Below are 26,469 nucleotides of genomic sequence, written 5' to 3'. Positions count from 1 at the left end.
AAAATGTCTAACAGTGCATTTATGGCTCGTTTCCACTGAGCGGTACGGTACGGTACGGAACGGTACGCATTTATTTGCGTTTCCACTATCAAAAGTTGTGAATGGTACCAAAATGCCGAACCGTACCGTACCACTTTTTAGGTACCCTTCCATTGGGGTACCTAGCACAGTGGTACGGTACTAAAAGGTGGAGCTAGACTCACTGCAGGACGTTGATTGGTTGACAGAGAATCGTCACTTACGCGTTCTACAAGGGGAATGACAACATAAGAAGCGCCATTTTTTAATATACAGTTTAATATAATACTACTGTTACTGTGTCACGAAATGTAATTTTAAGAGTTCTTCTGATGTTCGCCGCTGACTCCGACGGTAGTGGTTAAACATGAGATATAATTCGTCTTGTGTAGACCTAACGGGCGATCTTTGGTCTCGTGAATATATAATTCGTTCCCTGTCAATCGTTTTGGCTGAGGGCTAAGTTTAGTTTCATATTAACGTTATAGGGTATTTGCAAGTTATTTAACTTTACTGTTGTAATGTTAGACTAGACCGCTGCATTTGGATATTTGACTGAATTGTTTGCTTTATTTCTTATTGTATAGCTTCTTGTACCTTTTACTTAAACTTTTATATTGGCTATTATTGATAAAACTGAAATTTTACAAAAAGAAATATGGTTTCTTGTCATTTTTTTATTATAAGATTATCACTGATGTTTATTGCAACATTTGTACAAATGCATATATTGCCTGGAATATGTTTATTTTATTTTTTTATTTAAACGAAAAGAGGTAACGTTAGGGTTGTGTTTTAAATTTTGTTTTGTTATAAATAGAATAACGTATAATGTGCAGTAACCGTACCGTACCGTACTGCTCAGTGGAAAGGAGCCATTATAGATCTCCTTTTCTGTCACAGTTAACATTACAAGAAATGGAGTTGGAGAAAGTGGTTTTGTTTTCAAGTAAAGAAAAACCCACAGCTCCCTATTACTGTTTCTAAAAATTAAGATGCGGTGTTAGTTTGGGCCACAAGCCTACGAGGGGGGAGGGGGGCCTCCAAGATTTTGTGCCCAGGGGCCTCTGCTTTCTAAATCCGTGCCTGGTTTTGAGTAATGATGAATAACCTTTTCTTTGTGCTGACCAGATGCCCTTCAAATAGCTATAAAGTTGTGGTCATGTGACCTTGACAGATGAGTTGTCACAACTTTTCAGGTCACATAAACAACACCTGAAACAGGCTGATCACTCCTGCAGATCGCACTATTAAATATTTATGACATTTTCACTGGCAATGAATCCATAATGTTCAAATTATACCAATGTCTCCAAGGAGGCCCAATATTTGGAAAAAGGTGGGTCTTAGAAATCTGATGGCAACATCAAGATTCAGCTATCAAGACGTCTACTGCCAGGCCAGGGTCATACATCTAAGCATATACATGTTGCAGAATACTTTATTTTGCAGAACAGGTACAATAAAGTAAATAATAAATGAGCTTAACTGAGAGTCACAGTGTCCTCCAGTGTTATATTATCAATACAACATATATGGGAAAATTTAGCTGATAATGATCGATGTTAATATATCCATCAGTTCTTTCTCATAAATACAGTCAGCAACACTGATCTATAAACTTATAGTAGCATGTTTTTGTTTAAAATATTCAAATAAATATTCAAAATGTAGAATATTTCATAATAAAGTGCCATTTTTATTTTCAGTTGAGATGTTAGTGCATAGATCCTGGGAACATGTGATGTGTTTGTGTTATGATACGTGATGACGAAAGGGCAGTCGGGAATAATCCACTAATGCAGCACAGAGACACGTATGTTGTTTGTGCGTTTCAAGTAAAAGCCTTTTTCAGTGATTGAATATGGAGTTGACAACTCATGGGAAACGAAAGTGAACAATCTACATCTAAGATATTCTGACAAGTTACACCTCTTCCACAAGCATCTCTCATTAGCAGCTTATCTTCACAAGTGCACAGCTGATGGTTTGCTCAAAGCGGAGGTTACTGGAGTTTATTGACCGATAGTAACCAGCTGTGAGAGCGGAGCTGGGCTGCTGCTCTCTCTTTCCTCTCAGTATGGATTACAAAGATTTGTTAGACAGCTCAAAGGCCCGGTTTCAATGGCAATCAATTGATAATAAACAGCACATCACTCTCTATTGCTTTTCAGTAAAAAAAAAACTTAAAAAAAAAAACATAGAAGCTGTTGATAACATGTCAGATGGACTTGCTTTTTAGTCACCATGAAATCAAAAACGTCCCTACTGTATGTAACTTCCTATACATGTTTAAGATGTAAATGATTCATCAGTGCACAATTATTCCACAGAAACGAAAGACGAAAGTACTATGTTCAAACAGTATACTGCTAATACTATTATTTCTGCAATATGCAGCATATACTGTGTGAATTTGCTGCATTGGATACTAAAATGAGCAACTCAATTTGCCATAATGTGCAGTGCAGAGCAAAGTACATTAGGGCTGCAACAACTATAATCGATAAAAATCTATTATTATCAATAATGAAAATAATTGATAATGAATTTGACTCGGAAACCATCAGCCAGTCACATAGCTTGAATAGCCAATTTCTGTGGACACAGAACATGAACATGATCCAAGTTGTCTGAAACATGAGAATACTTTATATTTATAAGCGCTTTAAACAAATGCATTTAATCATGCATGTTATTTATATTTAAATGAAAATAGTCATTTATAATGAATACGATTAGTTGAACTTTTGACCCACTTAAGTACGACTTAAGTACATCTTTAAAATATGGTTAAAGTGTACTGCCAAATGTACTGACAAGCATTTATTTAAACATTTGATGGACCCCATTGTATGAAAATAATAATAATATGGAAGTCAATGGGGTTCATCAACTGTTTGGTTAACCAAATTCTACAAAATATATTTTGTGTTCAGCGGAAGAAAGAAAACAGGTCATACAGGTTTGGAACAACATGAGGGTGAGAAAATGATGACAGAATTTTCTTTTTTTGGGTGAACTATCCCTTTAAAGAAGATTTAAACTTTCAATTCGCAGTGATGCCCTTAAAGCATTTGGAATCATCATATAAAAAAAGCTTATATTTGATATGCATAATTATGTTTCAGTGCACAAATGATATTATCATATTGAATGAATTCATTTTTGTCAACCAAGTTAGCAGCATCAAATGAAATACCAGCTGCAGATGCCAGAGGATCTGTTCATCCTGAGGCTCTGAAAGCTGTGATCTGCACAAAACACCAGAATTATATCGGTCCTGTCCTCATCTGCTCCATACCTCCACTCAGTGACATCATGGTACTATCCCTGACCATTTCATGACCAGATCCTTTTAACCGTGCCCGGCTGTTTGCCAGGTCAATCCATTTGCTGTCTGCGTCTGATGTTGAGTGCATGAGTCAGGGCTGTGAGTTGAGCATTCTGTTGTTTTTGGAGAAAGCCAAAAAAGCTGATGCTATCTAACAGGATCCAACCAAAGACACTGAGTGAAGTCACCAGTACGATGAGCCAGTTGGCTATGGGACTAGGACTTGTGTATATTTTATGGCAAGGCTGTTGGAAGAAGGCGACACTGGAGTGTGGCATTGAAGTTTCATTGAAACTTGCTTCTACTTCAGGCAAATGTTTCCACATTTCAAACTAAACGGAGCAATTCCAAGAGGGTCCTCACACCATCGGTGCTCAGGCACTAATTATTCACAATACATTACAATTTGAATAAACTAGTTCAAACTGACTTCATTATTTAAAAAAAAAAAAAAGATTTTTTTTGTTCTCTGTTTTGTAATAATATTTCCATCCAGAAATAGGTAATTTACAGTGGCCACCATAAAATTGCCATATGACAGTATACTGTAAAAAATAATACACTATATCTGCTTAATAAAATTGTGGCAACAGATTACAAGCAATACTATTAATTAAATTCAACAAGACTTAAGAATTGAGTTAGAATTAATCAAATGAGATCCGTACAAATTAACCATTCAAAATGAGTAACTGCAATTAGCACACGAAACTAATTTAAGTAAAATTGAAACAAAAATATTGGTTTCCTTGGACAAAACCCCCCACTATGCTAATAAATACTACTTAATAGAATTGTTTTGATTCAACACAAAAATAAGTTGGTTTTATTATTTTTAATGAGTGGATTAATTAAAATAATTTAATTAAATCGGGTTAAAATTTCAAGTATGAATAACAGACGAATTGACGAAGATGAATAACAAACTCTTTTATTATTGCCAACAACAGTCACAGAAATGGCATCTGTTAGTACCATAGACTGTAAAAAAATATGGACGTAGTGTCCGTGACGTCACCCGTAGGTTTCTGAAGACCGTTTTTGAAGCCTAAAGTGGGCGTGGCCGACCGTCGCCATCTTAGCAGTGCGTCACTCCTGGATAAACGAAAATGGGCGAAAAACCCTAACGTTGCGGCTAACAGACAGCAGACAAATGGCTAATGATGACTAATGACCACAGCAGCGGGAATCCACCTGTCACTCAAAAGTGGACACACCCTTAATTATGCAGAAATTTAAGGCCTAATATAATTTAAACGGATGAGTTATAAACCCCCCTCACAGTTGTCATGAAGGGCAAAATTAGCTGTATAGACCAAAGCCACTTTTTGCTCCAGGCTGTAAACATGTTTTTTTCTGCTGTAAAGTTGGGCATTTCAACATGGGAGATGCAGATTTGACTCACTTTTGCAGCCAGCCTCAAGCGGCCAGTCGATGAATTGCTGTTTAATTCACTTCCGTGTTGGTTTCAAGAGGGAGGCTGCCGCTTGGTTAGTACTCTTTATCAACAGAACTAACTGCATTTTTTTTTCAATGACCTTTTAAGGCATATTAATTCACACAGGTTGAAAACAGTTTCAAAACAGCTTGTGAAAAGATATGATCAAACCAAAGAGGACGAAACAAGCCCCATAGGAAGAACGGCAAGGCCTGTAAAATATCTTAGGGCAAGGTGTCAATTCACACAGGATGTGTGAACAGTGTGAAAGTTTGCAGAACAACTTTTTTGGTGTTTCTCTTTTTCTAGGCACAAAATGTTCAAAATAATTGCTCAAATGTAAGGTCTTTGTTAGGCAACATGGAACCACAGAACAGATTATACTAAAGACAATCTTATTTTTAGACCTGAGTGACTGGACTCTTTTTGACAGCGTTGAAGCATCCAGCTCCAAGAGAAGTTTCTGAAAAACCTCAAAGGTATACTTCAGATGCCTGGGATAATGGAGATTCAGTGCATAGGTCAAACCAAGGAGGACACAGCAAGCCCTAGTCCATATGATGACAAAATAGCAGAATTAAATTTTTTGGATGAACAATTCCTTTAAGCAGCAGGTCAGATGTTGTAAGTTGACTGGAACTTCTCAGAGCAAATGTGTAAATTACCCTGCCTAAGCATGGGAAAAAACACACAATTAATAAAAATATTAATTACATTTTCAGTGGTTTTCGAACTGGGGTCCAGGGACCCTTCAGAGGGAAGGAAAGATTTCAGAAATTAAGTGTTTACCAAATTCTACATTATTGTTTTATTTGGCTTTCTAAAGACTGTTCAGAAATCATGAGATTTATTTAGAATTTTGATCAATTATTATTTACTTTATGGCAGTGGCTATAAGTGTCAATGCTGAAACATGCCTAGATGTTTTGGCTACAATAGGCCACACTAACAGCTTGCACTAGCGCAAACCCTCTTTTGGCATTAAAAAACTATGGTCAGGATTTATTAAAGACAAGTTAGCGCTGAAAAGCCGTGGACACTTATTTTTGCTGACCTTATTGCATATGCATTTGTACGAGTTTCCCTATCAGACGCAGAATTTATGGGAGTAGAGTATTTAAATGAATCATGCAAGGTGGATGTTTAAGGTGTGCTTGTCAATTTACTGCTGTTTGCACCATTATTTACCTCCCCCAAAAAAGCATGTCTTAAACCAAACGCTAACTGGTAGATTGCATTGGTCATTATGGAAATGATCCAGCTGTGTCTGTGCTCTTTAAAGTTCAGTATAGATCACGCACTGAACTTTCCACTCCCATCGGCGCTGTTTTGGAATTGTGCTCTTGCTAATTTGCCCTGTTTAGTAAATCTGGCCCTAAGGCTGCATTTACATCACATGGTTCAAGTGACCCAATTCCAATTTTTTCCTCCCATGTGGCACAGACTGGATATGACCCATGAATGTGTAAGCAGGAAAAAAGCAAATGGATTCCGATGTTCTCAGAGCGGTTTCAGGCCTCATTCATATGTGGAAATACATTAAATGGATAGGATGCATGCATTTGCGTCTGCATGTAAGCGGACAGATCGGATATTTCCCTGTCAATGCGAGTCATACGTCATTGAAAAAGCAACGGAGGCGAATGACATCAAGTCAGGTGGGACATCACACCAACCGCGATCACATGACTCTTTCCAATGGCACAATGGAGGACGAAGCATCAATCCAATGTTTTGCTGACCTTTAGAGGTGGTGCGGAAAGCAAAACTTGTATTATCATTTGGTATACTTTGGGTTGTTTCACCAAGTGTATGCTGTAAATGTAGATACCGGAAATGGGTCACTTTTTAAAAGAAGATGTAAGCTGGTCATCAAAAAAAGTCAGATGTAGTCAACAAATCGAGAATTGGGCGTCAAAACCTGCGATGTAAATATGGCCTAAGTGCAAATAAAGTTAAATCCAATTTACACTAAGTGTAAATAGCAATAGATGCTACTTACATTATTGTTAGAATATCAGTATTTTCTTTGCACTAAGTGTAAATAGCTGTTAGATGCTATAAATAAATAGTGGAAAATACTATATTTGCACCTCAGTGTATTGCAGTATATTATAGAACAGTATGCAATGAAAACAACATATACAGTGTATATGATTATATTTATTAAAATCATAAATGGATGCTGCCATATTGGGACATTACTTGTCCTTGTCCCTAAAGGTAGCCTTCCCCTACCCCTAACCCTACCCGATAAACACTTTACTCCCACTGTTTGAAGCTTTTTTCAACTTTTCAATATTATCTTAATTTTTATTTAAAATAAACGCCTCTCTGAGCTTATGTGCGATTGGAAAAGGGAGAATGAGTTCAGAAAAAGGCGGATTCGGACTCTGGTCGGTCGTGTCAAAAGCTAATGCCATCCGCCTTACTAGCCACACCACGATCCTGTTATCAGCGTGATTTCTTTTGTAATTTTGTAATAGTGGGAGGAGTTAGTGTAAATAGCCTCTGACAACAAGGTGGGATTTTTGTACTTGCTCTATATACTTACTTTATTTTATAATTTTAATATTTTATTTTATATTTTATCAAATACAAGACAGCATTGCAGTCACTTGTCTCGCTATATCAGATGCAATTAGATATATAAGATCACTTTAAGTAGTGATAGTTAAAGTAGAGTAAGCAAAAACAGAAAAACTAGCATTGGCAATGTTATGAACAGTATGATATGCAAGCAAAATATTGCTCTGAGAAAGATTTGTGAAAGGAAAAACACCGTTATATCAGCAAACAGCATTAGGGCCAATGGGTAAGCTATTCATTCTTCTTAGCAGAAGGGCTGGGTAACACTGAGCAGCGAATGAGCACATCCAAAAATACTTCTGAGCTATAGGGGAAATATGTGAAAAATACAACCTGACAAGTGACAAAAACAAAAAAAAAGTAGTAAAAAAACAGATTGTAGGATGAAAAAAGCCCATCTCTTGAGCTGAACTCTGCCGTCTGTTCTGGCTTGGGTCACCGTGATTTTGCGGAGTTATATGCGTTCCTGGGTCAACATATTTTATTGATCATGGAACAAATTTCCTGTCAGAAAATTTTGTCCTAACCATATCCCTAACCCTAAACCTAACCCTACCCATAACTTATCCCTAAAACCAGAGGGAAATGAAAGGTGAATAACACTGATGTAGAAGCATCTAACCGTGGTTGTAAGCCTAAACTTGACATAAACTGTAAACTTGTCCCTCAAATCTGATTGGTTGATTGGAATGTTGTTCCAGGATCAACAAAAATGTTGATCAAGGAACATGTTATACTTGGTGAAATCATGTTCAGGGTTTTCTGCCAGTGACAAAACTGCTGCTAATGAACATTTGCTGTATCCAATACATTTAAAATCAAATTACAATCCAGATGGTGAGCCTAATGAAGACATCACTGTCCATCAAAAACAAAAACGAAACAATCTGATCCTTTAAGGTGAACGTAAAAAAAAAGAAAAAGAGCAAAGCTAAGGCAAAGTAGACAGCTGGGCTGTTATGTCAACCGTAGTGCTTAATTAATGAATTCACTTCAGAGGATAACATCCTCAGACATTCTCAGGATAACATCCACCAAAAAGGACAATTTTGAAAAACAAAAATCCTAAAACCACTCTTGGCTAATCTATTCAACATCCTACACTCTCCACATCACTAGACAATTTATTTGTATCTGTATCCAAAACAAATCATTCACCTTGAAATCAATCCGATTCCCAGAATATTTCCAACAGAAACCAACAAATCCCCTTGCAGTAAATTAAATTAACACATACAGCAAGATTAGTTGAATTAAAATTAGTTTGTAGTATGCTTTCAAAACACATATTATAAACATACATTTACTGTGTGTGCATGTCAGTTTAAAAAAATCTCAGTAAACAACTATTAACTTTCCCACTATCCTACGAAAGATGGATTTAAATACAGTATGTTGCAGATTTTTTTTTAAAGTTTTTTAGTTTAGTTTTTTTAGTTCACCTTAGCATACTTTTAAAAAGAGCACCTATCATGGAAATAATATACTTTAAAAGAATATATGAACTGAATGTGATGTTTTCAGACACTTAATTGCATGTTAGTTGTAATTAAATGGAAATGTGTTATAGTTTAAATTGATAGTAAATGTAATTAGCTGAATAGTGAACTTAATAGTGCTTTTGGTAAATTCAAATATACTGTATCATCATTTATTTTGAGACTTGTATGTCATGTGTCACATTTGTAACGATGAAGTTGCATTTGAGTAAATTAACGATGTATTACGAGAAATGTACTATCGAACAACACAGTACTTTACATTTACTTATATTTACTTTTGTGCTTTAGTTATTTAACACAATAAAGTGTATGGTAAAGCACAACCTTACCTTTAAATGACATTTAAAGTGCTTCGAGGCTTGAAGGTCAAACATTACCTTTTTTCCTCCACCATGGTCCTTCAGGAACCGAGTACGAGAGATCTTTGAATTCGATGTTGACTGCAGGTCTGCGGGGGAGATATGAAAATCGCTGGGCCTCGGTCAGATTGTTCTCAACTTTTTTCAGGTGTCCGTGCAACAGTGGTGTTTGCTGACTGCCGACAGGCTTGGATATCATTTCATCAATGGACACACACACGGTTCTAGGGTCTAGCATGAGATCCGGAGGTCCATTGGTATTCTGAGGGTGGAAAGGGAGAATGCTTATGTAATACACTGTAGCCTTGAGAGAAAAAAAGGCCTGAGGATTTTGCTCTTAGGACTCAAAATGTTCGATGTTCAGAAGTCATCAAGGATAAAATGAACAAGTCTAAGAATGTTTTCTGGGGACATATATGTATGGTTTGTATACTGTACAAACTGTATATTCTCTCCCATTACACTAACCCTACCCCTAAATCTACCCATCACACAAAACTTTCTGCATTTTTACATTTTCCAAAAACATTTCTTAGTATGATTTTTAAGCTTGTTTCCTCATGGGGACCAAAAAAAATCAATGTCAAAATTTACTGGTATTACTATACTTGTGGTCCCCATAACATAGGGAATACCAGGAACACACGCACACACACACACACACACACACCCTAAATGTGTTGCTCTATAGCAAAATACCAATAAAAGATAGCAATGTTTCTTGTAAACAATGATATATCCATGGTATATTTCAAAGTAAGTACATCGGAGTACCATGGTATATATATCGAAGGACCATGTTATTGCTCTCTAATGCCATCACTGAACTACTGACAGTATTTATTTTTTGTATTAAGAAGAATAAGCAATAAGCATCAACACCACATATAACATATATAGTAGAAAATAAAAGTTCATCAGAAATGCACGCGAAATATAAAGAGAGACAACCTAATCTCTCTCTCTCTCTCTCTCTCTCTCTCACAAGGCAGATGAGGTTACTAGCGGACACAGCTTATTCTAAGCTCAGAGAGAGAAAAAAAAAACAGTGATGGCTAAATGTGAGTTTAATGCAGTAATGTGTTTCTCCATATTAAAACTGTATTATGTAATATAAAAGGATATTAAAACATCATCATCATCACATCTGAAATTTAAAAAAATTATTAAATTAGTGCTGGCACTACGTTTTTATATTTATATATAACATTTATATTTATATTAAATATTTAGCAACTGATCATGCATTAGAAATATATTTGCAACAACAATGCTATACAGTCTGTGACACCAGGACAGTCATGTGAAGAAATCTGACAGATCTGTGCAGTCAGTGAGGGTTACTCTGGTTCACTCGGAATATATACATCAATCAAACATGTTTTAAACATACAGTTTATTTTACGCAGTTAAATGTGTTAAGTATTAAATAGTTAATTAAAAATTAATAAATGTATATATATATGTATATATATATATATATATATATATATATATATATATATATATATATATATATATATATATATATACACACACACACACACACACACATACTTGCATACATATAGATAGATAGCTATCAATGAGATACAACAATCTTACCATTATGATGGAGTTGGTCACTGCAGTATTGTTGACTGAAAAGGCAGCCATAAGACATGCCATTCCTTTAAAATGTGCAGCGTCTAAATCCGATTCTGGCCAATGCAGTGAGATCTTGCATTTGTTTGGTCCTCAGCAGCTCCTCCGAGTGTTCCTCCTCGCGATGTTATTGTTTACAAGAGCAGTACCTGCGCGCGGTGTTCAGATGGTGACGTCACTATAACCGTGCGGGCAGGACACACACACACAGGACACACACGGGACGCGTTTTTGCGATGAAAGGGAACACACGACACGGGAAAATAATCGGAGAGGTCTCGAGGTGCGTTTTAAAAAACTGTTTTCAATAAACGTCCTCGAGACGCAAACGGACTCTAAATAGAACGTCATATACATACGTTCTATTTAGAGTCCGTCCTTCAGATGCAAAAGCCTCTAAGTGCCATCTGAAATTTCCTTCTAGAATGATCATTTTTATCAAGCTTGTATGTTTATGTTCAGTTATTTCACTTTAATGGCAATGAAAATGACCTATTAATTGTAATTACAGTGAAATTACTGAACTTAAACATACGAGCTTGAAAAAAATGCTAATTTTAGAAGAAAATTTCAGATGGCACTTAGAGGCTTTTGCATCTGAAGTCTTGATATATATATATATATAACATTATTATATATTATAGTTTGTAAGCTATAGGCCTATAGTAGGCATATATATATATATATATATATATATATATATATATTCAATATCAATTCAAGCCCATAGACAAGTTCAATATAGCCTATGCCTTGTTAAACTTCATTCTACCAATGCAGAATGCACTAAGAACAGGTTTAAGGCACATGTACACCCTCTGGTGGCTTCTCACTGAAAATTACAAAAAATAAATATTATTATTATATATTATAGTTAGTAAGCTACAGGCCTATAGTAGCACCCTCTGGTGGCTTCTCACTGAAAACGAGAGAGAAGTGAACAGACATCATCATCTTTTTATGCCAATTCATTGTATGTAGTAAAAAAAAAGTCTGTTCAGTTGGGTATGGGTCTTTACCCAACAGTTTTGAAACCAGTGTGTGAGTGAGTGTGAATGGGTTGTGTATGTGTAGAGAGAAAGGGTCCTGGTCACAAGGTCCTGCATGTGAGCTGCTATTGCCGGGTCCTGAATAGTAGATTTTTGCTGACAACGTTTCTGGCCGTACACAGTTGCACAACTACCTGTTTTTCCAACTACCTGTTTTCCAATGAGTTTCCACAGCAGAGACATACACATAATGAGTGTTAAATGAGGTCATTCAACATAACTATAAACTAAATATTTTTAAATGAACAGTAATATTTCTATCAGCATTGATTCTGAGCAGGTCTTAGTGTAAAATGGCGTATTATGCATCCCAGGCCAGTAGTTGGCCATGTCACTTTGCAAAGATTTAAGGAACACTCTTTATGCGTTTTGGCCGTTCATTTACACGACAACAGCATTTTTGGGGCCTGAAAACACAGACTTTTGAAAACTGTTTTCAAAGTGCTTTTTTTTTTATTATTATTATTATTTTACGATACTGTTATCATCTCCGATATTGTTTTTGTTTTTTTTAAATGCAAATTTGTGAAAATGGTGATGTCACGCACATGCATATTACGTGTTCAGTCTACAGGTGCGTAGTGTTTCTTTACAAAGTGACATCGCCAACTACTGGCCTGGCAGCAGAATATAGCGGGTTTTTTTGTATTTTCGCGGATCCACGTGAACGGGGAATCATTTTGACAACGTTGTTGTCTGTATGCAAAAAAAAAAAAAAAAAAACGAAAAGGAAAATCTTTTCTGTTTTTAGTACATGGTTGTCATGTAAACATACCCTGAGTTGAAAACTGTCATGTAAACCACAGATATATGCCAACGTGCCTGGAGAGGTCAAATGTTGCATATAAATATAGATATCTGGTGTAAAGGCCCTCTTAGTGTACAGTAAAGGGAAAATGACCCATAACTTATGCAAAACTATGCAAAATGTATAATAAGTAGGTAGAAAGAAAGAATGAAAGACATATTTCAAGTTGCAATGTAAAATATTAATAAATGTACAATAAAAATAATTTATATACAGAGCCATCAAATAAATACAAAAAATAAAAATAAAAAAAACAATTAAACTTTATCAAATCTTGCATATATCCTTAAAATCCTACAAATGTGATACCTGTAACTTATGTAATATTTAAATTTTGGTTACACTTTGTTTTAAGGTGTCCTGTTATAATTATACATTTAAGTACTAAATTATATTAATTAAATACATGTACTTGGTTTGCTTTGGATTCGTTATGCATAATTTATAGTTATTACTGTAGTAACTACATGTAACATGTAACAAGGACCCTGCAAAATAAAGTGTTACCAATATTTCCTGAAACAATTTTACCTACACAACAGAGTAAAACAACTCAGTCTCAGTGGCCAGAAGTGATGTCTGGAGGGTTATTCGTTTTTAATGACCCTCTAAGTTTGATTAAACCATCAAAATATGAAGAACATATTTTATAATTCTTTAAATATGAGGGAAGAACCAAACACTGAACTTGGTCAAGGTATTTATCTGACAAAATTATTTGACAAAAAAACAAACTACAGGTTTTATGTTACTATGCAAAAAAAAGAGAAAAAATAATAATTTTGTGCAACAAAATCAGTTATTAATATTTTGTTGTTTCCCTCTTGTTTGTTTTTTTGCATGTGTTCATTTTTTTTTGTATGACAGCCTGGCCAAAAAAATATGTCGGCACAATTTGCCATGTGTCATATCACAAATAAAACAATTGACTCCAAGCAAACTAATATGCTGACATGCATGCTTTAGCAACTTTGTAATAATATTGCGACATCACTTTTGGCCACTACTGTAGCACTGAAAGAAAAGACCCGCAGCTTCAATGCAACATTACATCATTAAATTCCAATGCATTACATAACATGCCTATTATACTTTAAGGGCACATTTTTCACACTTTTTCAAATGTTAAACATTTCAACAATACCAATAGTCCCTTAAGGATCAGATTATAATAAAACAATAAAATCAGTCCTTATAATTGATCCAAATATATTCATTCCTTTCTTTGCATGCTGGGCATAACAAGTTATGAAACTGTAGACAAGCTCTTCACTATGGGTAAATTCATTTTTGAAATGTTGCTGGGATTAGAAAGAAAATAAATAAATAAAGACATAATCTCACAACTGATGCAGATAAAGGAATGAAAACTGTTATTGACTAGACTAGTCCCTCCCCTCGAACCGGGCTGCTGTGCAATATAAATGTGAGTGGTCAGCCGAAGAGACGGAGATGCTACAACATGAGGGCACTGGGACTGATTATAATAACTCTGCTGCTGCTGACAGCGAGTGAAGGTACTTTTACATTTCAATATGCAATAGCTACTACAACATAACAGGTCTGGATCTGTAGGTATTATTGCTAGTATTAACAATGCTGATGTGCATTGACAGATTAATAGCATTATTTACTAATTGCTGACAACAATTATGACTGTTGGACAAGTATGGATTGTGCATGATGATTGTTGTTTATGTACTAAGCGATCTTCTCCCAACAGCCAATGACACAGAGGTGCAGAAATGGACCTGTGGATATCGAGGACTGTGCAGGAAGCACTGCTATGCGCAGGAGTACATGATTGGTTATCATGGTTGTCCCCGGAGATACAGGTACTGAAATGTTCTGCATATATTAAATTTTGTTTTATTTTTTATAGTTTTTGTAGATATAGATGTGAATTATACATAAAAAATAAAAAAAATAATAATAAAATAATAATAATAATAATATATATATATATATATATATATATATATATATATATATATATATATATATATATATATATATATATATTTGCAAATATTCACTTACAATGGAAGTCTATGGGACAATATACTGTATACTTGCCCCATAGACTTCCATTGTAAATGCCAACACAATCTCACGGCAATTCGTAACCATTTTACGTTTTGGCAAATTGATGGCTGAAGGCCCGTTCATACCAAGGATGGTAACTATAACGATAATCAGTGCTGGGCATTAACTAATTACATGAAATCTGGATTACATAATCAGATTCTAAAAATTAAGCACTTGTAATTAAATTATATTATGTTTTAAAATACTCGTAATCAGACTACAATTACTTTTTATTGATTACAGTATTACACATTATTCTCACAATGACGGTGAATTATTCATTTGAATTATCCCTCAGTGAGTTATTTAACCATGTATTACTTTTGAAAGGGTTTTGTCTTTCAAACACATTAAAATGTACAAATTCACATTTCATATTTGCATGCAATGCAGGGAATCCCCAACTTTTTTGTCAGCTGAACTTCTTTGACCTAATATATTTACTTGAATTATCCCCTGAGATTTTAAGTTAATAAGTTAGGTCAATAATAAAATTAAGTCAATAATAATAATGGATAATACAATTAAGTTTGTTCTCTTTGTATTTTTATATAAATATGGTACAAGATTATACTATTCAAATGAATGTGATAAACGAATTAGGTCAAAAGTAATCTAAAAGTAATCAAAAAGTAGTTAGATTACATTATTTTAAATATGTCATGTAGGCCTAATGGATTCCGTACTAACTACAATTTTTTGTCATGTAATTTGGAATCAGTAACCGACTAGGCCTACAATTTGTAAGTAATCTACTTAGCATTGAGATAATGATAAAGATAGTTCTGAAAACCGTTCTAAATGTAAAAGAATAGCAGAAATTCACACCACAACTATAACGGCACAGAGAAATAAAATCGTTGGAATCATTTTCTGATCATTTTTTTTCCAGCTGATGAACGATAAAAACATTGACAGCCAATCAGAATCCCTCCTGCTTTAAAGAGCTCCAGCAATTAAAGCAACAGTCAACAAAACCTGCAGCATACTCTTGTAATAAACAGAGCGTTATCGTTCGTTGGTGTGGACACTAATTTCGCTTAATAGTTATCGTTCTTTGTGTGAATGGGCCTTTACTTCGAATGAATTCGTCCAATCTTATTCATGCATTTTCATACGACCTGCTTACACCCCAGTAAAGGTTGGGTTTGAGTTGGGTTAACCTTCATGGTTTTTTCTTTTCTTTTCTTTTCTTTTCTTTTCTAATAATCGTACGAATTCATACGAAATCGCCACCTTGTAACTCAGCTATATGTTTTCCTGTCAGATCAGGTTGGTAAGTGCATACCTGTCAATGCATTTTTTTATGTGGTGATGTTTTGTTTTATTTTATTTTAACTAGTAACCTGAAACATTTCTGCCAAAAAAAATAATAATAAAAAAATAGACATTCTAACCAAATATTTTTATTCTCAATTTCTAGGTGCTGTGCTTTGCGCTTTTAACCTTTCTGAAGAAGCTCCTGTTTATCAAGACTGGATGCAGAACCTCTTCTTTCAAGAAATGAAAGAAATTATAAGAAATGCTGTGTTGATTTACGAATGATAGCATAAAGGTGCGGTCATATTGGTGAAGTTTCGTGTGCAATATTGGAAATAGCGTAGAGATGTATTAAGTATGTGGGAACATTCAAACCTTTCTGTTGGTCAGCAAATTTGTATGACCAACTTGAACACAAGCAAAATCTGCGTGGGGAAAATTCCCGTAAAACTCACGATCGCGCCGATTCTCTTACTGGAATCCGCGCGGTTCTTATTGGACTTCGCCCGCGAAAGTTCACCTAGCAACAGTAAATGTGACCGCACCTCAAGAACGATTTATGCTGCAAAAACCAACAGTTTGCATTATTCTCTCACATTATCACTAAGACCATCACATGAAATAAGACTGAGCAAAAAAGCAGCAGACTTACACCTAAAGATATATATCCACATTTTGTTTGTCAAAAGGATCAGCCAATATGTACTCAAAAATCTACATTTAGACGGTCCCTTTATACATGCAGTATATTTGTTTGTTATTTGCTCTAACTGGATTAGTGGAGTGAAAGCAGCTCAGCTTTGGTCTCTGCAATATGACCAGCATTGAGCAACAAGAGTTCACTGACCCACATATCTCATAACAAGGCAACAGTCCCTTCAATACATCGAGGGCAAATGCAAGTTTGATGTCCTTTAACAGTTCGGTCATGAAGCAGCTGGATTGCTGGATACTTTGTGTTGTACTTAATGGTGTTTCAACTGAATAAAATCAATCTTTAAAAAACAACAACATAGGTCTATATACAGTTTCTTCAGAATGTCATGTGTTCAATTGAAGATGTATATTTTTGACAGTTTCACACTTACGTGGCCGAGGTATAATAACATTTATTTATTATACATGAGGCAGGTCAACCCCTTGTGTTATGTAATGATACACTGTTAAAAAGAAAGGTACTTTATCGTGGAAAACAGTTTCTGTACATTATTAAAATGCTCTTCACTCTTCACCATAAACAATGGTTCTTTTAAGATCTGTTCACTGAAAGTTTCTTCAATGAAACAACATGGTTATACGGCATCACCACAAACAAATCTCTTTTTGGAACCTTTATTTTTAAGAGTGAATGCAAAATTTACATGACAACCAAACTGTTTTCCTGATGATTTGATTTAAAAAAAGGGATTTGTTTTATGTAAATGTGTCAGACTTAAACTGTCCACAGATTTAAAATGTCCACAGTTCAAAAGGAGGAGTGTTATCTACTACAATGCATTGTTTGCATTGTTTTCATGAGTTGGTAGAGGCACGTGCATGAACACTTTATTGGCTGGGGCCAAATGTGAGTCATTCCATCAATGTGCATATGCAAGTTGGCACAATGGGACAAACCCCCACAGATCTGTTTACACAGGCTCTGCCATCACAATAATGTCTAGGCCGCAGACACGCTTTGAAAGGATAAAAGTGACCAAGTGTTATTTGTGGCATCTCATCCACAATAGTTGCATGTGGTCAACGCAAAGACCTGCGGTATTGCATATGACTTAACATGCAAACCTCACACAGTTGATTTTAAAGATGCAATGCATTAGCGACAGATCTTTTCTCCAGTAGTGACATACATCAGAGTAAAAAAGGGTTATCGAAAAAAAAACAAAAAAAAAACAGGACGGGGTTATAGATTGTTGACTGGATGGAGGCAAAACGAAATGCGAGCTTGCAGTCGACTGGGAGAAAAGAAATTTAAGAGAACTAAATGATTGGAGAAGTCCATTTGTTGTTTGGTTGGTTTGGGTGAAAGAAATACAAAAATTAAGAAGAAAGCCAAAATATTAAATACCATGAATGAATATTTACTGTGAAATCCATTATTTTGTATAGGGGGCCAAAATGACAAATTACAGGAGGGGGAAATAACTATAAAAAAAGTGGCAGCATCATTTTATTTTTGGTATATTAGTGAAATCTTGACTTTAGCAATCTGTTACATTATGTCAATAATGACAGTTCAAAAATGAGAAAAAGCACTATGTTTCCTCTTCAAGTTTGCATATCTAGGATTCAAGAAGTATTAAAGATAACCTTATATCATTTTAGATTTTGGTTCTTACCAAAAATGTTTTGGCATCTTCATTTTTAAGACCCTTATCCCACAATTTAAGGCCCACAATCCCAAATATATGGGAATTTCAGTGTGGCCCCACTATTTATGTTTGTCTTTCTTAAATTTTAGCTGGGAAAGTTTCTGAAATTTGGTTGCTTTGACACAAAATGACCATATTTTGAAGTGAATGACTTGATTTTATTGGAATATGGTCCTTTATTCCAATTACATATGTACGTCAATATTATGGTTTCTACAGAAAACTTATCTGGCACATGCTAGTATGTAAACACAACATTATGTAACAAATCATCCTGCACACACATCTGAACGTAGCTTTAGGTGAGACAAGATACAGATGGTTGTGAAAATTCAAGAAACTGAAGAACTTTGTTGAAATATTTACTATATTTTATTACAGTGGATATTCAAAATCTGAAAAATAAAAATAGCAATCTAATTTGTAAACTGGCTTAAACTGAATGTTGGACCAGTTTTCATTCATTTATAATTGGAATATTCTTGTCACGTAAATGATCGTCCTTTGCAGAAACGCATGATCAGAATATGAACCCTAATTATAAAATGAGCAAATGTGGTCAATCACAAAAGTATCAAACAAATTTGGCAAATGTTCCTGAAATAATGACAGCAAAACACAAATGTAAAAATGCCTTACTTTATTTTGTAATATTTTTTTTGTTTTGTTTGAGAATAACAGGCACATACAATATGGGTAGCTAAAGCTGAATATCATTAGACAAAAACCGTTGAGAAGTCCCCGTGGATTTCAGCAGGCCTAATATTTCACAATATGGAGAAACAAACTGCAACCAGATGTACGGTTCAAAACTTTTCAAAATAAATGAAGATAATCTATATGAAAATGGCTGTTGACAGAAAACCAGGAAATTCAGGTCCATTCACTCCTGAGTGTGAAAAACAGGTCAAGACTGATCCGATGCTCAAAAAAAGGGAACATAAAACGGTTATCCCTGGTTCAAGCATAAATGGCCAAACACAAAAGTATCAAAGCGGTAGGGGGACAACACGACAGATGGACATAGTTCATTTCTTTGCTTTCCGTTGTCCTTTAAAGCCTAAACAGATAAAATTCAGAATAGGAAAAATAAATGCAGATTAAACAGACATTTAATAAGGCTCTATATATACACTGGTGCTCAGATGTACAAAAATCTGCTTGTTTCAGACACTCAACGCTTCACAAGGCGTCGTGAAATGTGGGAGCACTAATGTAGATCACCTCTGATCCAAAAACACTCCTGAAGGAAGGAGGACTCGTTTTGTTTTATGAAAATATAAATATTCTTCCAACATTTAAACCCTAATGTGAACAGCTTCTGATTACCAAAAAAAGTGAGTGTTTAAATGCATTGATATTGAAGAACACGTTTTTCATAGCCATGCATATGGTAGAAATGCCTGGCTTTCATTCTTTTCTTTTTTTTAATAAAGAGCACTAAACTGAGACACCGGTTATAAATTGAACTTGCATTTAAAAAACAAAAACAAAACATGGCTCACATAAAAGAAAATTGGACAATTTTTTAGCAATAAGAAAACACTGCTGACCTTATGTAATGTTAGAGCTGAGAGCTAAACTGTGATAACACACACTAGCCTGAATAACATCTGTGTTTTGTCCCACTACAGCCACCGTTACTGAGTGCGCTGGGTCGCTGAAGGCCTGCGTCGCCAGTTTCGAATAACCGTTACTTTGTCTTCTTCTCTGTGGCCAAGTTGTCATGAAGCTTTGAGACATATTTTTCAAATTGGTCCATCACCAGCGTCCCGTTCTCGTCGAAGAACACCCCGACCGACTTTGTAAACTCCGCCTCCCTGAACAGCTTGGTTTTCCCGTCAGTGAAGGACACTCTTAACGTATACTGGTCATCAAACCTAATGGACACAAGCCATTTAGTACTACACAGTATCAAACATTTATTTCCTGAGGAATGGCATTGCTAATAGGGTGGAGCTTCAACACAAATTTAAAGTATATCTCATCTCATCTCATCATATCTCATCATCACGATTAGATTTCAAATTCACATTTTAAAATCGGATAGCGGTCCGATCAGAGAAAACATGAAGTGGGCAGGTGTAAACAAGCCCTAAAACTGTGCTTCTCAAACCTGTCCTGGTGACCCCCGACCACTGCACATTTTGTTCAACTGATTCAACTCTTAAGCAAGACTTGAATTTGGTGATAAATGCAAGACTGTCTTGAAAAAGTGCAGTGGTAGGGGGTTCCCAGGACATGTTTGAGAAGCACTGGACTAAAATATTGCTTTTTGGAATTTAACAATCTATATTGGTTTATCAAAATGAAGAGAAAAATTTAGATAATCAAGAAATCTACCTTTCAAGTTACCCAGCACTAGTTGCTAGGGTGTTCTGCACTGCACCGATGTTTAACAGTTAACACCCCGATATACTTTTCCAAGATTTCGGAGCCAAATCCAAGAATGAACTGGTTTGACGTAATTTCGACCAAAATCAGGCCAAAACTAATTTCTTTGGAGCAAACAAACTTAGTTTTGGCCTGATTTTGTTCGAAATTACGTCACACCAGTTCATTCTTGGATTTCGCTCCGAAATCTTGGAAAAGTTCACTCCGGCAGTTAAACGCCTTCAAACTATCATTGGTCCGTGGCGATGACATAATAGTTGGGCGTGTCTCTGAGGCTCCGCCTTCTTTGACATGGAAATCTTCTCCGGTTCATTTCTTCTGTTTAGTCCATCAAGGTCAGACGAGTAAAAACATGAGCTTGTAATTCTAAATGAAAATAATTATTAAAATATAAATATAATTATCTAATTATTTTTCATGTTTAATACTGTAAATCTGTGCTATATAAATAAACGTGACTTGACTGCTGAATTGCAGAAACAGCCATATCGCTATGATCAGATGCTTTCTCACTTTGTCATTTTTGTTGCGCGTTTATTTTGGGAAAGAACACAGAACATATTTAAATATTCATCTAAAAGCCTCTCTCGGCAGTGTGGGCTGCGCCGATATATCGCTGGTCATGTATTTCGAACTTCTTTTATGGCTCGTTTCCACTGAGCAGTACAGTACGGTACGGTACAGTACGGTACGGTTCGGGTCTGTTAACCATGATCTGGCTAGCGTTTCCACTGCCAACAGTACCCTTACTTGATAGGCGTGGTGTTTCGATCGACGTAATTTTCGCGCGAAGAAGAACATAGTAAACTACAATGGATGACATACAGCAGATCTTGTTCTTGCTCCTCGACATGTTTGTCACAAGAAGACAAGCGCCGACATTAGGCTTTTCTCAATATTAAGTACGCAAAGTTTGTACTTGCCATGTGCGACTCACTCCTACATGCACATGGTACAGCGCGTTCTTAAAAGCGTCACTCAGCTCGCTCTGCTACTCCGGTTATCTCTGTTACTCTGTATGTACAAATTTAAGCAACAATAAAACGAAATATGTTATAAAACACTACTCTGCCTCTTTTCGTTTTCATTTAAATAAATTAAACATTATAGGGACACAAATGTGGTTCATGCGCAACGCATATTGATTATTCACTGCACGTTATACGTTATTCTATTTATAACAAAACGATTTAAAACACAACCCTAACGTTACCTCTTTTCGTTTAAATAATAAAAAAAATTACACATTACAGGCAATATATGCATTTGTACAAATGTTGCAATAAACATCAGTGATAATCTTGTAATAAGAAAATGACAAGAAACCATATTTCTTTTTGTAAAATTTCAGTTTTATCAATAATAGCCAATATAAAAGTTTAAGTAAAAGGTACAAGAAGCTATACAATAAGAAATAAAGCAAACAATTCAGTCAAATGTCCAAATGCTGCGCTAGTCTAACATTACAACAGTAAAATTAAATACAAATAGCCTATAATATGAAACTAAACTTAGCCGTCAGTCAAAACGATTGACAGGGAACGAATTATATATTCACGAGACCAAAGATCGCCCGTTAGGTCTGCACAAGACGAATTATATCTCATGTTTAACCACTACCGTCGGAGTCATCGGCGAACGTCAGAAGAACTAACTTAGCCGAGGAAAGGCTCATCCAGCCGGGAAACATGAGCGCCGAGCGCCCGCTGATCGCATGGATCTCACAACCGGGGAAAAACAAATCATCTTTATAAATAAACCACAGATTAGAGCTTTAAACAACTACATTCTCGCCTGAAAAACTCTTAAAATTACATTTCGTGACACAGTAACAGTATATTATATTAAACTGTATATAAAAAAATGGCGCTTCTTATGTTGTCATTCCCCTCGTAGCACGCGCAAGTGACGATTCTCTGTCAACCAATCAACGTCCTGCAGTGAGTCTAGCTCCACCTTTTAGTACCGTACCACTGTGCTAGGTACCCCAACGGAAGGGTACCCAAAAAGTGGTACGGTACGGTTCGGCTTTTTGGTACCATTCTCAACTTTTGCCAGTGGAAACGCAAATAAAAGGGTACCGACCCGTACCGTACCGTACCGTACCGCTCGGTGGAAACGCGCCATTAAAGAATGTATATTGGGGTCTTTATGTTAAGGGTTTGTTTGATCACCACTAATAAATAAGAAAAATATTCTCACCTTTTTAGGCTAGAGGACAGCTGCCAATTGTGATCTGGGTCCATTCCAGCTGGGTCCTTCTGCAAGGCCACAAGGAAGATGTTCCTCTCTTTGTAAGAAGTGTATAGGGTCAAAATCCCCATCATTATGAAGTATGTGTTGATCTGTTAAGGACAAGAACTGAAGCAGTGCCCAATTTACATTCATTTACATTGTCAAACCTCCAGCACAAATCGTCGCTACTCTATTGTATTTCGAGTTTGCTTAATGAAGGATATGAAACAACACAACATGCCAGTACGGGCTTGGACTCTGGGAACGGGTGGAGGTAATCCCAAATTAAAGCTACAATGGCGAAAAGGCAGGAGATCGTGCAAATGAACAGACGTCCATCCACTAAGTTGAAGTTCTCAATGTAGCCATATTTTTCAATCAGAACCTATGCGGAAAAAAGAAAAGTAGATGATTTAAAAACTCATCTAAATGGACATAACCAGTATAAAAACAAAGCAAATAAATCACTCAAGAAACCACATAATCAGTCAAATGTTTGGAACAATTAAGATTTGTTTAATGAAAGAAGTCTCTTCTGCTCACCAAGGCTGAATTTATTTGATTTGAAATACAGTAAAAATTATTAATATTGTGAAATAATATTACTATTTAAAATAATGTATAATTTATAACAAAGTTAATATATTGTTAAATGTAATTTATTCAGTGTCATATGATCTTCCAGAAATCATTCTGATATGATTTGCTGCTCAGTTATTAATGATACTATTATCAATTTAAAAACAGTTTTGCTGCTTAATATATATTTTTTGTAGAAAACGTTATACATTTTTTCAGGATTTTTTGATGAATAGAAAGTTCTAAAGAACAGCATTTATTTATTTTTTTGTAACATTTATGGTCACTTTCAATCAAATTAATGCGTCTTAGCTGAATAAAAGTATTAATTAGATAATAATAATAATAATAATTATTATTATTATTATTATTATTATTATTATTGTTTCTTGAGCACCAAATCAGCATATTAGAAAGATTTCACAATATTATTATATTTTTGTTAAAATAAATGCAGGCTTGATGAGAATAAGAAACTTCTTTCAAAAACATTAAAAAAAAAGTAATGTTCCCAAGCTTTTGACCAGAATATGTGTAATGTAAAATGAAATTAATTATATATAACAGACCTTCTTAGCTGCATCATCTAGAGAGTTCTTCACAGCTGCACCATCCCATTTGTCAATCTTCACTGGCTTTTCATCAATCCTCCACTGAAACACATGCAATATGATTTTAGCAAGCCACACTGTCAAGCCAAATAGATTATTTAATATTTTCATATGTGCAAGATAGGTGTGCAAACTAAACATAGTACAGTTACTGTACACCTTTTAAGCTAAATGAATATGTCTGCGCTGCTACTGAATTGACAGCTTAAAGAAATATTCTTATAAGATTAGGCCTATATTATATTAAGTTAGTAGTTTGAATTGAATGTGATGCAATGCAACTACAAAATGCATCTATTAGACTACATCGTTCAATTGCATTGCCTTCACTGGCCGGACTCTGTAACATATGGTTGCTACTAGTGTAGCATGAATTTTTTAATAAATCCCTCAAAAAGCCTGAAGTTATTGATCTAAATCAGCCCACAGCTACTGAATCATCATCTGGCATAACTGAACAGAAAGTCATCACTTTCAGCCATGTCAGAAACTGTGTGTATTTGTGAAAATTAAATCTGCATCACTACTGACTGGTTGTTGGAACACATTAACAACAAGCCTTTCAGCAACAAATGACAAAAATAAATAATCAAAAACATCTTTAAATTATATATATATATTTTTAAAAAGGCCTAGAAGTATTTGGGGGATTTCTGATTTTATTTAACTTGCATAATAGTGCATATAATATAGATTTCCTGAATAACGATAGTATGTTAGTATTTAGGCATGTTTGCCTTTTATATTATATGGAGATTTTTATTGTAAAGCTTGTGCATTTGTATCCAGTTTGCTTTATTTAAACAATTGTAAACCAGCGTCTGAAAATCGCCAATTTGAAATACTAAGTTTCAGATCACAATAAACAAGAAAATCACAGTAAAATTGTTTCTTCCGTTTTGACCGAAATGGAAACCAAATGAAAGCATACTAACGTTAACGCGTTCCCTCCTGACTGGAAATAAAGTGACACGCTGAAGGCGAAGGAAATGATGAGCAAAACACAATATTGTGTGCAATGCTGTGTAATCTTCTGTATCTAGACATTTAAACGGCATTCGACAGTTTTCAATACACATGATGCAAATTTTACATTAGTCGCGTGCATTCATTTATACAAGTTTACGTTTTATACTCGTTACACGCAAACGAGCGCCATGGTCGCAACAACATCCACGTCCGAATAACGAGTGCGAAAGATGAAATATGTAAAAAAATTTAAACAACGTTGTGCCCTCAAGACTCATAAAATCTCATAAAAGGCGAAATACAATAAAGGTTTCTTACTTTTTCCAGTAGACCATTCTTTCCGTTCCTCGCCGCCATCTTTTCTTCCTGTTCATTTGTTCTGACCTGGGTGAGTGTGATTGGCTAAAATCACTTAAAAATCGTCCAATCGAAATGGGTCTGAAACAGGGAAACAGCTGCTGTGACGTCTGACGTCAAAGGAGGCGGGGCCACAGTGGCTAGATGCGGTGACGTTCATCCTCATGCACTGAGTCTATGCTGAAAACAGTATATAAAAATATAAATTCTCTTGTTTGAAAATAAAAAACTGTGCCCTTTATTGAAAGGGAGGTGATCACACAAGGTGATCAGGTAAACCAAACTAACTGATTTTCCCGCCCTAACATGACAGCCGCAAATCCTCTCTAAGCGCCGCCCACTTTGTAACTTCATGATCTATTTCTGTACGTGTACTTGCACGTTTGCAGTCATACGATGATTACAGGCAGCAACCTTTCAAATAAACATCTCAGTAAATAAATAAGCCTCCTTTTTATTTCTGCTTTTCTTCTTGAACCCCAGGGCATGTCTCCCACACGATTCAGGGTTTCCACAAAGATGATGTATACCTAAGATCTATCCCATTCAGGACCTTTATTAGCAGATAGCTTTTTGCAGAGGTATGTTTACCATGTTATGAAATAAGGGCGAATACCTCTAGTTCATATTTAGCTTTTATCTCCTTTTATTAATTGGATAAGAAAAAAATAAATAAAAATACGGGAGGACTGGCAAATGTATCAATTGATTTTTGTTGTTGTTAATAATGAACACCCTCAGAAGAATAGACTACATTCTGTCATTAGGAAACAATGCATATGCTTAAAGGTGCAGTAAGCGATTTCTCAAAAATGTTGATATTTGAAATCACCAAAAACAAACACACCCCATCTTGATAGCTCCGC

The 26,469-nt window shown here is 35.4% G+C and overlaps 2 protein-coding genes and 1 long non-coding RNA gene across 3 annotated transcripts in view; 1 reads left to right on the top strand and 2 right to left on the bottom strand.

Moving 5' to 3' along the window:
* Positions 1-11,311, bottom strand: part of abcg1 (ATP-binding cassette, sub-family G (WHITE), member 1) — a 35,137-nt gene extending 23,826 nt beyond the window's left edge. The window contains exons 1-2 of the mRNA XM_084126663.1: positions 10,846-11,311; positions 9,259-9,502 (exon numbers count right to left, since the gene is read on the bottom strand). Of these exons, the coding sequence (XP_083982789.1) occupies positions 9,259-9,502; positions 10,846-10,908 (307 nt within the window). The 5' untranslated portion in view covers positions 10,909-11,311. The remainder of the gene's footprint in view (positions 1-9,258; positions 9,503-10,845) is intronic.
* LOC311090982 lies at positions 11,058-16,269 on the top strand. Its single transcript, XR_014607981.1, has 3 exons — positions 11,058-11,167; positions 14,465-14,576; positions 16,253-16,269. It is a non-coding gene; the product is annotated as an uncharacterized lncRNA (long non-coding RNA).
* A 2,814-nt stretch (positions 16,270-19,083) lies between these two features.
* Positions 19,084-25,897, bottom strand: spcs2 (signal peptidase complex subunit 2). The gene is made up of 5 exons (XM_084126527.1): positions 25,565-25,897; positions 24,236-24,319; positions 23,313-23,472; positions 23,055-23,190; positions 19,084-20,338 (listed from the first exon to the last, which is right to left on the bottom strand). Exons 1-5 carry the CDS (start codon positions 25,601-25,603, stop codon positions 20,152-20,154), a joined length of 606 nt encoding a protein of 201 aa, XP_083982653.1. The 5' UTR covers positions 25,604-25,897; the 3' UTR covers positions 19,084-20,151.
* Between the last annotated feature and the right edge of the window lie 572 nt (positions 25,898-26,469).

This window comes from Abramis brama (genome assembly GCF_963993115.1).
Source record: "Abramis brama genome assembly, chromosome: 10".
Lineage (NCBI taxonomy): Eukaryota > Metazoa > Chordata > Actinopteri > Cypriniformes > Leuciscidae > Abramis > Abramis brama.
This window is presented reverse-complemented; position numbering and strand designations above follow the sequence as displayed.